Source organism: Podarcis filfolensis (genome assembly GCF_964270895.1).
Source record: "Podarcis filfolensis genome assembly, chromosome: 1".
Lineage (NCBI taxonomy): Eukaryota > Metazoa > Chordata > Lepidosauria > Squamata > Lacertidae > Podarcis > Podarcis filfolensis.
Window position 1 is genome coordinate 41,833,213 of NC_139604.1, and position 14,072 is coordinate 41,847,284.

Consider the following 14,072-nt stretch of genomic DNA (forward strand, 5'->3'; position numbering starts at 1 on the left):
AAAGCAGGCTCTTTGAGTTAGATCTTAACATATGGGCAGGACTATATGGGTGCAACCAGAAGAGATCTTAAAATGTGCAGTTCAGTTATGAATTGTGAGGATACTTAAGAATGGTAAAGGCACTGAAAATAAGATGAATTTAAGAAACTGGAAGAGTGATGTAATGAGCGACGTCTTGAATAACAACTTGGGTTCTAATTTCTGCTTGGCTACCTCTTGGGGGAGCTTGGACCCTGTTACTCTCTCAGCCTAACCTACCTCACGGGGTTGATGTGAGCACAGAAGTGAGGAATGGAGAGAAAACAGTGGAAGCTTTTATTAATCATGCTGGCTGAGTCTGATGGGAATTGTATTCCAAAAGCATCTGGAGGCCACAAGGTTGGTAAAGGCTAGCATATATCATAAAGAGGTCACCCTTCCAAAAGTCTGCTGTAGTAAGTGATATTGAGGGTAACTGAAGTACTTAACACCTTTTAGGGACAACTTTGTTTGCAAGAAGCATTGAAAATAAACTGGAGTAGTTTTGTACCCCAATTGTTTACACTCAGCATATGCAAATGTTAATTTCTTCCCTGGAGTGTATTTTTATTTGCAGAATGTAAATGGTAAATTGTGTGTTGCTATACTTTGTTTATCCAACTAACAGATGACAGTGTATTAAAGTGCAAAGTTACAGAAGCAATCCCTCACAAATTCTTGCAAGAGATATGCCCCAATGCAATTGCTGTCTGTGTCAAAATTTAAAAAGTAAACAAATCACCAATGCATTCTAACACATAGTACAGTGTGTACAGTCTAATACAATACAGTTTTTGTATTGACAGTTGCCAATTTGTTATGCTATCCTTTATTTCTGTATGTATAGAAACTTGAATCTAATGGTTCCACATGTATTTCAGTTGAGAAGATCTGAATGGAGGACCCTATTTCCGTATGTGAAAATGCATGCATGTTGCCTTCTTTGAACTATTTGGAGAAAATGTGGTATACAAATACAATGGAATTACAGTGGTACCTCTGGTTACGTACTTAATTTGTTCCAGAGGTCCGTTCTTAACCTGAAACTGTTCTTAACCTGAAGCACCACTTTAACTAATGGGGCCTCCCACTGCTGCTGTGCCGCCGCCACGCAATTTCTGTTTTCATCCTGAAGCAAAGTTCTTAACCCGAGGTACTATTTCTGGGTTAGCGGGGTCTGTAACCTGAAGCGTCTGTAACCCGAGGTACCACTGTATTTTTATGGTTGGAACTATCTAAGCTCTGTAGATGTTGTTTTCATGATCCATTTTCAACCTTTTTTCAGAGTTACTACAGAGTACTCCAGAATCCTTAATTTTAGTTGGGTTTTTAAAATGTGCATGCCTTTTCCTTGTGATGGGATTACAGTGAAATTGAGTGAGCAATTTTACCTTTGCCACCCACATTTAGTGTTATTTATGTCATTAAATATTTTTGCCCCCAATGTTTTCTTCTAAAGAACTATGACAATAGTACAACTCAGGATAGTAATACATTCACATTTGAGTATTACAGTATTTATTTTTCTCAGAAAAACTGAATAGATTTTGAGAACTCTATCATTTTAGCATTAGTGTGTGCAGATGGTAATAGGATTTCAGCCTCAATGAATTTTCAGGAAACTATCATTGCAGGTCTCACTGTAAGGACAATTATGTTTTCGCACAGCTATTAGTTAACAAAGTATGTGCCAAACAATGACTCCTTAAACTGTACAAATTTGTACTGTGAAATATGACTACCCTGAACTCTATTAGTTTCAGAATTCTTTAGAAAAAACAAGTGTTGCTTCTCCCAGTGCAAGTTACTTGATTGTTCACTCTTAAAAAGAGTGTGTGTTCGTATAAACAAATTGATGATTGTTAAAGTACAGTGGTACCTCGGGTTACATACGCTTCAGGTTACAGACTCCGCTAACCCAGAAATAGTGCTTCAGGTTAAGAACTTTGCTTCAGGATGAGAACAGAAATCGTGCTCTGGTGGCACGGCGGCAGCAGGAGGCCCCATTAGGTAAAATGGTCTTCAGGTTAAGAACGGACCTCCGGAACAAATTAAGTACTTAACCCGAGGTACCACTGTATATTGAAGGGGAAACACCCATAATATGATTTCTCCTGTTTTGCATGCTCCTGGCTGTTAGGATACTGTGACAGTGGTTTTTCCTCTATCTGAGTCAGCTTGAGTGTGTGAAGAGAAAATAGCTACAATGCATCCCATATGTGCTTTAGCTGCTCAGTGTTTGCTGCACTTATAACACGTGAGCAGTTAAAAAACAACCCTCTTGAACAGGGGTCAGCAAACTTTTTCAGCAGGGGGCCGGTCCACTATCCCTCAGACCTTGTGGGGGGCCAGACTATATTTTGAAGAAAAAAATGAACGAATTCCTATGCCCCACAAATAACCCAGAGATGCATTTTAAATAAAAGGACACATTCTACTCATGTAAAAACCTGCTGGTTCCCGGACCATCCGTGGGCTGGAATTAGAAGACGATTGGGCCGGATCCGGCCCCCGGGCCTTAGTTTGCCTACCCACGGTTTAAGATAATGGCACTTAGCGATGTTATAGGCAGAAATTACCCTAATTATGATTGCCTTGTTCAGATTATTAATGCCCATCAACAGTTTAGGAAAGTGATTTCTAAGTTTATATTTTTCATATATATAATGTTTCACCAGCTATTCATTACATCACTGGAAATATTTATAATAAAGATAGCCAAGGGCCTATCACTATAAGCAACAGCAAATACTGTTAAAACATTTCAGTATTGAGTCTTATATTCCCCACCTGTTTCCCCAACAATTGCTTTTCCTTTCTGCCTCCATTCCTTTTGCTTATTGGGCTTCTTATTGACACTGTCTGATCCATGTAGGCATGAGTTGCTCTTCAAAGGGAGTCAGCTGCATGATTTGGAAGGTCCTTTGCTAATCAGAGCAGCTGATCAATGGCAGCCAGAAACGCTATCGGCAAGAGACACAGTGCTAGTAATGGTGACAGAATGACAATCAGGAATCAAATTCAACCAACAGAAGACCTGTCATACTGAGGGTCATAAGCTAGTTATAAAATATATGTGTTTAAAAGAAGCAAAGCAAATATCTACTGCCACAATAATTGCTGGGCTGAGTGAACTGGCCTGTGGGCTGTCTGCCTAGAGTTTCCTCTATTCCCTGTTCCTTTTATAGACTAACAAAGGATTTTTTGTCTGCAACTTTGAAGTAAAGTATCAGTGTCTTTCTCCAGCTTCAACACTACTGACAAATGGCAATTCAAACAGTTTTAGTTCCTTGCTGTTTTCAGGCATCAGGGTTTAGCTATTCTTTCAACTTCAAGAGGAAAAGTGCAGGTACAGAAACTGAAAGTTGATATTGATCAACATGTGCCATGGCCAAAAATAATGAGAAAGTTAAGGGCTGCAATACCATTTCTGTTAAGATCATAAGAAGAGTTCTGCTTTGGCCTTCTACCAAAGGCCCATCTAATCTAGCATCCTGTTCACAGTTTTCTTGACCTGGTGAATTATACCAGCTTGCTCTGTGTATGCACTTCATGCAGAAGCATGCCAGTTTTTCCTCCCAGCGATTCTTGGATAATAAACATTTGATTTTGAATCATATTGGCTTGTATCCAACAAAACAGTATTAGGAGTATATTAATTAAAGTTTATTAATTGGAATGGGTCTACTTAGTTGCATACATCCCATTCATTTTAACTCACTTCATCCTATAGCATTTGTGCTATCAAATCTTCATTACATTTTGTTCTACCTTTACAGCCAGAATTAGTCACTATTCTCCAGTATAGCCATCTAATTGCTTGTTTAATGTGTTAACTCCCTACTGTATAGAGAGCAAGAGCCATATTTTAAGCACATATTTTCCCAACAGAAATGACCTGACTCTTTTTCTTTTTGGAACTTGAAAAGGTTAGCAAGACTATAAACAGGAATTGGTAGCTAGCATAATTTCATTGTCTGGTTCATGAATGATTTCTCTTCCATTTTGTGTCGTAGGTTTAATACTGATTTGTATGTACTAATCTCATATTGCAGAATGGTACTGGAGATACCTTATTTGTCTTTACTTGTCTCAGAGTGGGTTGAATAGTATACAACAAATAGCCCTCTGTAGGCTTCCAAAGGACTATGCAAATATAAATATAATCATATTACTTGGTATGTCTTATAGTAATTATGAATTCACCTAAAAGTTGCATTGCTAAGAGAATCTGGAATTGGTGATACTGCTAATACCAAGGTCTGCTAAATAATAATTACTGTTTCCTACTGTATACTGAATTGAAATTGGGGTGTGTCTCATTATTCCCTGAGTCATGAATGAGTTGCATCTTGCTTTGCATTCTTTGTACTACTGCATTCCTAAACTAGGTTTGCCTACATTGTTACTGAATAAAAATACTTAGAGTAGTTTGATACAGTTTGAGATTTTCTCCCCACTGTTTAAACATGGAATTAGAAATCTTTTAAAGTATCAAGATTTGTTTATTTTTTCCCCTTGTTATATTTGTCCTTGTTTCGCACTATGAACTGATGACCCACCTTGTTATTGTGGTATTGAAATTACCCTGCTGAAGATGAGATTTAGCTCTTCGAACAAGAATTAGAGTAGTAGTGTAGGCTCAGAACTGAATGGCCGGAGTGCCTGCCAATTATCTTATTTATTTTCATGACTCATTCTTCTGCATTTTTGCTAAAGTAGCAATGAATATTTTTAGATTTGCTGAGTTGTACTGTTTGAGCTTAGACTTACTGGAAGTACATCTTAGTATTTTCCTTCCAGTCAGGATGTGTTTTTATGCTGTGGATCATTGCCTACATAAGCTATTAAGCACTCTTTTACATCTTGGTCTTCTGTTTTTTGTTTTCCTGAGCTTACGTTTTTAAAATGCTAGGATATTGCTTCACCTATGTTCTTTTGTTGAATTCTGTACTCTTGCACTAACAGGCTAATCCTGTGCATGGTTCCTGGTATATAGGCTCTGTTTTGTTCAATGGCACTTATTCCCAAATAGAGGACTATATCCGAAATGTACAGTGTCTTAGAATATATTCAAAACTTATTCTTAGTAAGAATGTACATAGATGATTCTTTTGTGAGTGGTTTTGGAATCAGAAGGCATTTGTTTTATTGGAAGTTATTTTATTGTTCAATACAAAGTATGACATATCACAACAGTGCTAAAACAATGAATGGCATTAAGGTCTTTCTACTCCCAATCTGTCACTTATGAGCTTCTGTGCTTGGAAATGTGTTTGGGATGCTGTGCCCTGAAAATGCAGCAAGAAATAGCAATTTTAATAGGACCTTAATGCTAGTTCTTCTCAAAGGGCTCACTCATGGGAGATGTTTCAGAAAGTCTGCATGAGAAAGAAATGAGACAGAAATTGGTTGGATGATCATTTTGCATGTGCTTTGTCATAAAAAGGGCTATAAAATGCTTCATCTGCTGCATTTTCGGTTATCAGAGGCTGGTTATGAAAACCCAGTATTAATCCACAAACGTCCGATGTTCCAGATCACTACAGCACAAGCATATGAAAATTGGAAGAAATAGCTGTTGCTCAGCTTTATCTATGCATTTATTAAGATAAAGGGTGGAGAAGCCATTTTGTTATTTTCCATGTTGTTGCTGAGCAAGAGAAAGCTGGGAAAACCTGGGAAATCCTCTCTATACCAACAAATGAATGGCCCTATTTCTTCCTGTTATCTTGACCCATAAAGCACTTCCTTCTTTTGGCCTTATAATCACTATTCTCTTGTGTCCCATATCTCCTACGTGTAACCACTTTCCCATATCATAGTCTCATATAATGCCCCTCATAACCCTTCCCTATTTGCCTTGTTCCCTATTGTCATTCAGCGTACTTTATCTTTTGGCCCCTAGACAATTCTTGTCATTCTCTTCCCCTACATCTCAGTCCTATGGAATCTCATGTTCTATTTTTTCACCTCTGTCCTCCCACGCAGAATGTACTCGAACTGTATTTCAAATTCTGGCTGTCTTGGAGAAAACTGTTAATTTGTATTCATTTTGATCAGTTTTCCAGACTGGTTACAGGACTGAAACAGCCTTGGTCACCCTGGCGGATGACTTATGCTGAGAATGGATTGGGGATGTGGAGGGTGACCCTCTTGGGCTCTTGGTGGCTTTCCGTACCATAGACCAGAGGTTTTCAACCGTTCTGAGTCCATGGCTCCCTTGACCAACTACATTCTTTCTGAGGCACCCCTGTGGGACTCAGGAGGCCAGTTGTGCCACCCCTTGCCTGCAGAGTCGGCACCCTCTCAGTCTTTTTCAAACGTGCTGCCTTATGGATGGTCCCTTCAGCCTCCTCTCCCCTCTCCTAGGGAGTCCTTTGGGCAGCCACACTGGTTGCCCCTGGTCTCTCAGCCCCCCCACCTGCCCCAAAGGGAGGTGGCTCCTCACACTGCCCACAGGGGCCTGGGAAGCACCCACTGGCCAGCTCCAGAGGCACCATTCACCTGGGGAGCTTATAGCCAGGGCTGCTGCAACGAACATCTGTGCAGGCCTTTGGGAGGCAGAGACGCAAGAGGGCATCAGAGGAGGGAGGAAGGAAGGAAGGAAGGAAGGAAGGACAGAGGCCAGTGTTGCCCAAAGCACCCCTGGGTGCCATGACACACAGGTTGAAATCCACTGTCATAGACCTTGTATTCTTTTGTGTCGTCTTGCTGGGCTGGGCTTGGATGGCAGTTTTGATCTGGCTTCAGTCCATTTTGATCAGATATACTCAGCTGGTGATGCTGTTGTGACTTTTGCATCACCTCATACCTTTTGACTCCTGTGGTGCTGCAGTGTTCCATTCTGTCCCCCATGCATCCTATCTTTTGCGTTAAACTTCTAGGTGAAGTCATCCATAACCAATTTTCTATAACATTTTATTTGAAAAAGTTTATCTCAGTTGAATTACAGCAGAGACCCAACTGTCTCACATTTTACCTACTAATTCTAGAAAGTTTGTAGAACTCTTGAGCAGGTATCTGGAAACAGTTTTGATATAGATGACTGTGAACAAACTGAAATTTAATCCATTCTATTCTATTCTTAACGTTGGTAGGAGCTTTTTGTGTTAAAAGCTATGCACTCTTGCTTCTTAGATAGGAAGATGGTCAGATGTCTTAAAGAATATCTCAAAATTTTACTCTTTAACCTGTTGCATCCTTAACTCTACATGGCAGGGTCCATGCACTAGGAATGATTTTTCTGAAACTTGAGTAATGCCAGCCATAAGCTTGTTGTAGTGATTATAATACAATGAAGTTCATATTCTTGTCTGGCTGTTGCAGAATTTATCATTCCTGATAAGCAGCACCCATTCTAATCTGGACTTGGGCCAGTCTGGAGCACAGACTTTTGTTTGGTCTAAGCTGTATTTCTTCCTCTGCCTAAAATAAAAATAAATAAGGTGAAAAGGGAGTAAAGCTCCTTTTCGTTAGTGTGAATGTATCTAAAGAAAAATATTTCCAAGATCTTAGCATGTGAAATCTTGTCAGTTTTAACATACAATCTGGCAAATATTGGTGTGGTTCAGACACACTCACAGTGTAGTCTATTCGTGGTGGCAGAACAAGACACCTTCCCAACTAATAGCTGTGTTTAACCTCTTGACCTGCAAGGCACCCACACCTTAGATACTGTATTCATAGAGACTGTATTTGGAAAGTCCATTGCACTTGTCCTCAATCATGGTAATTGTTAACCCTCACCTGGATTGAGTTGTTCACATATGTTGGGTATGAAGATAAATTTGGTCTAAATCATGGACAATCAGTTGAGCTTCAGTCTGGCTTACCATGTGACCAGTTTCATTTATGTGATGCTTGGCGACATCTGCTGTAGTTTTCTGATACTTATGCAGGTTATTTGGGGATAGAGATAATAATATTAAGAGTAAGTAAGTAGGGCTAAGGGATAAAGGCAGAGTAGCATAAGGAGAACATAAACATGAACATAAGCCAGTTACATTAATTCACGGAGCTGGAGTAATGCTTTATGAGACCTTGATCTGGACAGCTTTGGGGGCAAATTCCCTGTTGTTTTAGAGTCATGTTTGTAATAAAGCTCCTGTAACTCTTCTGCTGGGAGTACAAGCAGCTGAATTGATAGTTCTTCTCTTCTCCCACTCCATTTCCGTGTGAATGCCTTGTGTGCTGGATGCACTGCAATGGACTTTGTTGGACTGCAGGTATCTGTTAGCTTTTACTTACCATAAAGTGACAACCAACTAGTAGTTGGACTACTTGTATTGAAGTCCCATATCTGTGACGAATTCATTATGTGAGTCTAGGTGAGTCATAGAGTCATATAATTGTACAGCTGGAAGGGACCCTCAAGGTCATCTAGTCCAACACCCTTCAGTGGAGGAATCTCAACACACGGTCCCACATCTAATTTGAAACCATACTGGACCTGATCAGCTTTGCAAATGTGCTATAGCAGAGGCTCAGTATCCATTCCCATATATAAAAATGCACATTAGCAGCAGCTTTTCTCATGGTGCTTTTGTGAACTGGACCAAGAAAAGGGTTGCAAAGCTTTAGCTGAATTGAAATGATCATAGCAATGTCTAATAATTGCTACATTCATTTTTTAAAAATCTAGCATTGAAACATTCTCTAAATCACAAGCATTGTTTGCTTGAGTTAATATTGTATGTTTCTTACTAATGTTTATGATGAGTTTATGGGTTATTTCCCAGGTTACTGAATCCTATAAATATTCCACTAGGTTTGCATCATGATGCTTAAAATTGAATTTTAACAAATTTGATGGAGAAGTATGAGTTACCTGAGTTAAACATAATTGAATAGCATTTTTGGAAACAGGATTTTTATTTAGAAGCAGTTTCTGTGCACTGCCTGGAGTAAATGGCACATACTTAAAAGCACTAGGGATCCTGTTGTGATTTTTATTCTATTCTATTTTTTACCTAGCGGACAACATGTGTGATCCTGTTGTAGATTATCTCCTTTCTCCATTGCTAAGGTCCAGCTCTCCCCTCTGGACTGGTGCTGTACTGATATTTTAAGCAGTCAGTAGTGCTGTGTGTAGCACAGTTGTTCCCCAAAAGGATATTTTGGGTGTTCCAACAGTAACAAAGCTCCTGCTTGCATTATTTGAAGGACTAAAAGCTATAATAGGTACTATATTTTAAAAGTAGCAGTTTATAATATAAAAAAGTATAGGATATGGAGAAGAGGAAAAGAAGCAAGGCGTAAAGTACATGTCATTGATTGCCAGATGGTGAAGGCAAATTGGATTCTGGTTAAGTGCAATGCAAGGAGGCATTTTAAAGACCTTTAAAAAGCCTTTGCCTTTGATAGGAAATAAAGGCAAATGTGTGAAGGAAAAGCAATTAGTTGTGCACCATTTGCAAAAGAGCAAAAGTGAAAAATTTAGAGAGCTGAGGTTTGATGCAGAGACGAGAGACAGAGGGAGAACAAGTTGTTAAATTTGTGCATGGTTGCCAGGCATTGTTTTGCTGTATGCTAAAGTACTAAGTACAGTGTGATCACTTAGATGTGAGTACATGAAGTGGCTATGATTCAGTAAAATATGGTTAATTGCTTATGATCGACAATAGCTCATTCCACATGCACTTCTTTACAGCACGCACCACCTAAGTCCTGTGAAATGCTAAAAATGGTATTTTAAGATTAAATTTAAAAATCCTTAAGGAAGCCTTATTGTCTTATAAGCCAACATTGTCTTATAAATATGGACTGCAACACTGAAACCCTTGACTTGAATGGTGATATTTGTTCTTCGTGGGAGGCAAGATAATTGCATTCCTTAATTAACAGAGTAAAGCTGCAATTCTAGAAATGTGCATAGAACTAGATGGGTTTTGAAACTTGTAGCTAAGCTGATCACCTCATTTAGCAAGGGAAACAAATTCTAAATGAAGAAGCTGCTAACCTTTTCAGCTACTTTACTAGCTGCAGCAAAACTCATAAAAACATGGTGGTTTTGCATGCATGTATCTTGAACCTTTGCCTTTGCTGTTTAGGATTTCTGCCTAGAACAATAATACTGCATTGAGCAGTCCATCTTCATAATTCATGTGGATTAAGGGTTGAATAATATAGCTTTGGCATCATGGTTATCAAGAAAGCAGTTATGTTTCAGGTATTCAAATCCTCAAATTGGTCTGGTGTTTTAAGTGGTAAAAATTCACAGTAAGAGTCATCAGTGATGGGATATCAGTGGGAATATTTTTGTGAATCAGTATCTGTTTTGATGACATTGGTTTGTAAGTGCTGCCTTTCGTTTGGTGACTGGTAACGTAACCTATTACTGTTTCTTGGCCTTTACAGGTATACCAAACTGGGATATGCTGGTAATACAGAGCCACAGTTCATCATTCCATCATGTAAGTTTTGTGTTTGTGATCAGTTTATATTTGTGTTCAAAGATATATCCAGTTCTTAGTTTCAAGAATAGGTGTATATTTTTAAATGCTTTTTTCCTCACAGTAAACATTGCAGCCACTTTGTTTCTCCTGTAGTCATTCTGCTACTGTGCTACGTGGAGCTAAGCCATGGTTATATCTGAACCTGGGCTTGTGGTTTGCCTCATCCACAAACCATGAGATGTAAGTTTTTAAAGTTATGGGTATAATGGCAGCAAGACAACCAAGAAAGGAGTGAAATGGTTGTGATGTTTACTATGAGTACCTACACACTTGTGTATTAATGTTTAGCCATGGTGTGGTTTAGCATTATGTATACAATTGATACAATGTCTGATGCAAATTACTGTGTAGTTTTCAAATCATTCTTGAAGAACAAACTCCAGAATAGCTAAAGATATTCTAATTAGACTCTAGCACTGCAGTAATGAGTCTTGGAGGATCTTTCCCCAGCTGTTCTGTTTCTTGGCTGCCCTAGATTAGCAAGTGCTGCTGGCTCCTCTTGCTTTGTGTGCCTTATTCTTTCTATGTGTCCTGTGAAATTCAAGTCTATTCATGGGAAAACTGTTACGGAACTCTCATATGATCAGTAGATGCCCTTTTTCAACTTTGGGTCTGCAGATGTTGCTTGGGATGATGGGAGTTGCAGTCCAACAACATCTGGGGACCCGAGGTTGAGAGAGGCTGCTCTCAAGAAAGAAAACTCACACCAATTTATTATTTCTGTCTGAAAGGAACTGCTGCTCAAGGGGCTATAATATCAGCTGATTAAATGAAAACATCTATTGCTCTTCCATCCCCAAAGGCCAAGTTCATGAATAATTATACTAAGTGCAATTGCTTGTTGTAATTCATGCTCCAGAATAGGATTATCTTTATTAGAAAAGTACTGATTTTTAATACTAATTTAAACAATCCCGGGCTGCTTTGAAAATGAGAATATAAACTTGTTCTCGTCATTTTTCTGTATCATGGGAGAAGGCTTGTGGAACCTAGTCTTTCAGCAGGACCGATGGAGAGGCCTTGCATTATCTTTTCTCCTTCGATAGCCTGGTTGGAATGGCTACTGATAGTTAGAAATAAAAACCTGGGGACTGGGTGGAGGGAGTCCTTTATTTAGTACATTTATATGCTGCCCATCTAGCCAAGTTCTTCATGTTCATTATAGCTTGTAGTATCCTGAAGGGTGGCATTGGTCATTGGTGGCATCCTTCATAAGGAATGATGGTGCACTGCAACTTGAAACATCTACATTAGACATGTAGTTTTGCATAAATATCTCACATAATTGTGGATTTTTTTTTTACTGCAGGCTTTTTAACAGGTAGAAGGAGGTTGAGGTAATCAATGTGGTAAAAAGAGCTTTCAGAAATTTAGCTATGCCTTTTCTTGCTTTCTTTGCTAATGCTGGAGGAAACTATTAGTCATATTTATATTCAGGTCCTCCCCCCTTAATTCATGATGGTGTGATATGGCTCAAAATGCCATTGATTGATTGATCTTTACAGTACTGAACACATTTGCAGTTGTGATAAACTATTCCGAAGAAGCTGTCACTGAATTTTCTTTTAAAGATTTTAAACTAGAGACTTAATCAGTGTGCACACTAATGCCCAATGCAGTACAAACACAACTTTATTTGTTATTAAAGCGTTTTATTCTTGCGGCACACAAATCCAAGACAACCACTTTCTTGCCAGCACAACTCCCATCTTTTTCTTCTACCCAGACGTAATTTCCAGGGCACTGCTTTTCTAGGGCGCTGTTTTTCTTCTTTTCTTCTTGCTCTGAAGTTGCCCAAAATAATTCCACTACATCTTAAATTTGGACAAGAGCAAAATTATTAAGTGGAGTTTGGAAAGACTTTTTGCATTATTTCCCATCCCATCCCGTACCCAAGATCTGTTGCTTCTTCAAGTTGTGATGGTGATAGCTAATAAAACTGAATTGAAATGACTGAAGGATACCTAAAAGCAAAAAGCAAACAAACAAATAAAACTTTCTGGCCAGGGCTATTGGCCCAGTACCTCAATTTTCTATTATAACACTTCTGCTTATTCAGTAAAAATGTACATTTAGAACTAAAATGAGAGATTTGTAGAGGAATGTGCTGAGAGATTAATGCTATGTGGTAGAAAAGGAGGCCATGAGAAACCAAATGAGAAAAGGGATGAGAAACTAAATGAGAAAAGGGAAGCTGTAGAAATGTAATAAAATTCCAGTAACTTATTGCGTAGGAATGGAGACATATAACTGCAATGAGGGTACATACAGTAAGTGGTACAGAGTTCCTTCCTTGGTGCTATAGAATTGGAGAGTTCCTGATAGATTTATGTGGCAGAAGCACACTGCACCTACAGATTACTTTCCTTGTGGGTGTCTTGAAGTCTATTCCTCAAAGTCATTTGAAATGTATCTATTTAGAAAGTTAGATTGTGTACCCACTAGATGAATAACCTCCTCCTTGGCAGTACTTGCAACAAAATGAATATCGCTTTGAAAGTTTAGGATACATATCTGTCTCGGCTGACTGCAACTCTCTCTCTATCCCCCCCCCCCCCCACATTTAAGGTATCGCTATCAAGGAATCTGCCAAGGTTGTCGATCAAGCACAGAGAAGGGTTATGAAAGGTGTGGATGACCTAGACTTCTTTATTGGGGATGAAGCAATAGAAAAACCAACATATGCAACAAAGGTATTTACAACTAGAACTTTTGCTACTTTTTAATAAAAAAGAAATCACACAACCAATTTACCCTGCCGTAGAGATTTGCCTGCTCATTACAGAGGTTGTTTTATAGAATGATAATACATAAAGTACCATAAAACAATGATAATGTTGCAACTCGCAAGTCTCTGGTTGGAATGAATAAAATATTTTGTGGTTATAAGATTGCAAGTTTATTTAATACATTTCTGTCCTGGTAGTTGAGCCAATATCTCAGAGCAATATTTTAGAGAATGAAGAAGGTTGTGTTATCCTCAGGAATGTAATTCTGAAGTTTGGAAGTCACAGCAGAGAAGGGCCATCACTTGGGTCACAGCCATCTCGCTGAAGAAATGGTCCCCTGGTCACATTCTGTGACCAAACTGCCACATTTGTGTGCAAGTCACTAGAAAAAACTTAGCCAAATGCCATAACTCAGAACCAGCATGAAACATTACCAAACAAAATGCGCTCTATATGGGCCTACCTTTGACCATCCAGCTGTCTTTGAATTAAAAGAGGAACAAATGATCTTAATGTGAAAGATCCTTTTAGGCAGTGAAATAGCATAGATCAACATGAAGAAGGTGAGTTGTGTCACTAATTTTTTTGGTGGCGCTCTTCACCTAAATAGTTTTGTGCCTGCCCTCCTCGTTCAAGGAATTCGGTGTTTTGTTTTTTCAATATAGTAAAAGTTATGTTGTATCTTACTTACATCAACAGTGCATCCAGAAACTAAATAATTATCAGTGGAATTTGGCCGTTATGTTTCATTGTGAGTTTCCCAGAGGTTGCTAATGGGGGTGAGTGAGATGTTAGATTAAATGGACCCTTACTTGGATCCAACAGGGCAGGTCTTATGATTTTATGTTAAGTTGATATTCAGCTGAGC

General features: G+C 38.8%; 1 protein-coding gene and 1 long non-coding RNA gene across 4 annotated transcripts in view; both read left to right on the top strand.

The window, feature by feature from the left end:
* The window catches only part of ACTR3 (actin related protein 3), a 50,703-nt gene that overhangs the window by 24,955 nt on the left and 11,676 nt on the right, over nucleotides 1-14,072 (top strand). For 2 of the 3 annotated variants that reach the window (XM_083582904.1, XM_083582903.1), the window contains 2 exons: nucleotides 10,378-10,433; nucleotides 13,044-13,168. In XM_083582904.1, coding sequence (XP_083439030.1) covers nucleotides 13,097-13,168 — 72 coding nt within the window. In that variant the 5' untranslated portion in view covers nucleotides 10,378-10,433; nucleotides 13,044-13,096. Of the gene's footprint in view, nucleotides 1-4,157; nucleotides 8,353-8,404; nucleotides 10,434-13,043; nucleotides 13,169-14,072 lie in introns of those variants that run through there. The other variant, XM_083582905.1, reaches the window with a different exon arrangement.
* Nucleotides 1-14,072, top strand: part of LOC310747966 — a 48,140-nt gene that overhangs the window by 18,718 nt on the left and 15,350 nt on the right. The window lies entirely within an intron of this gene.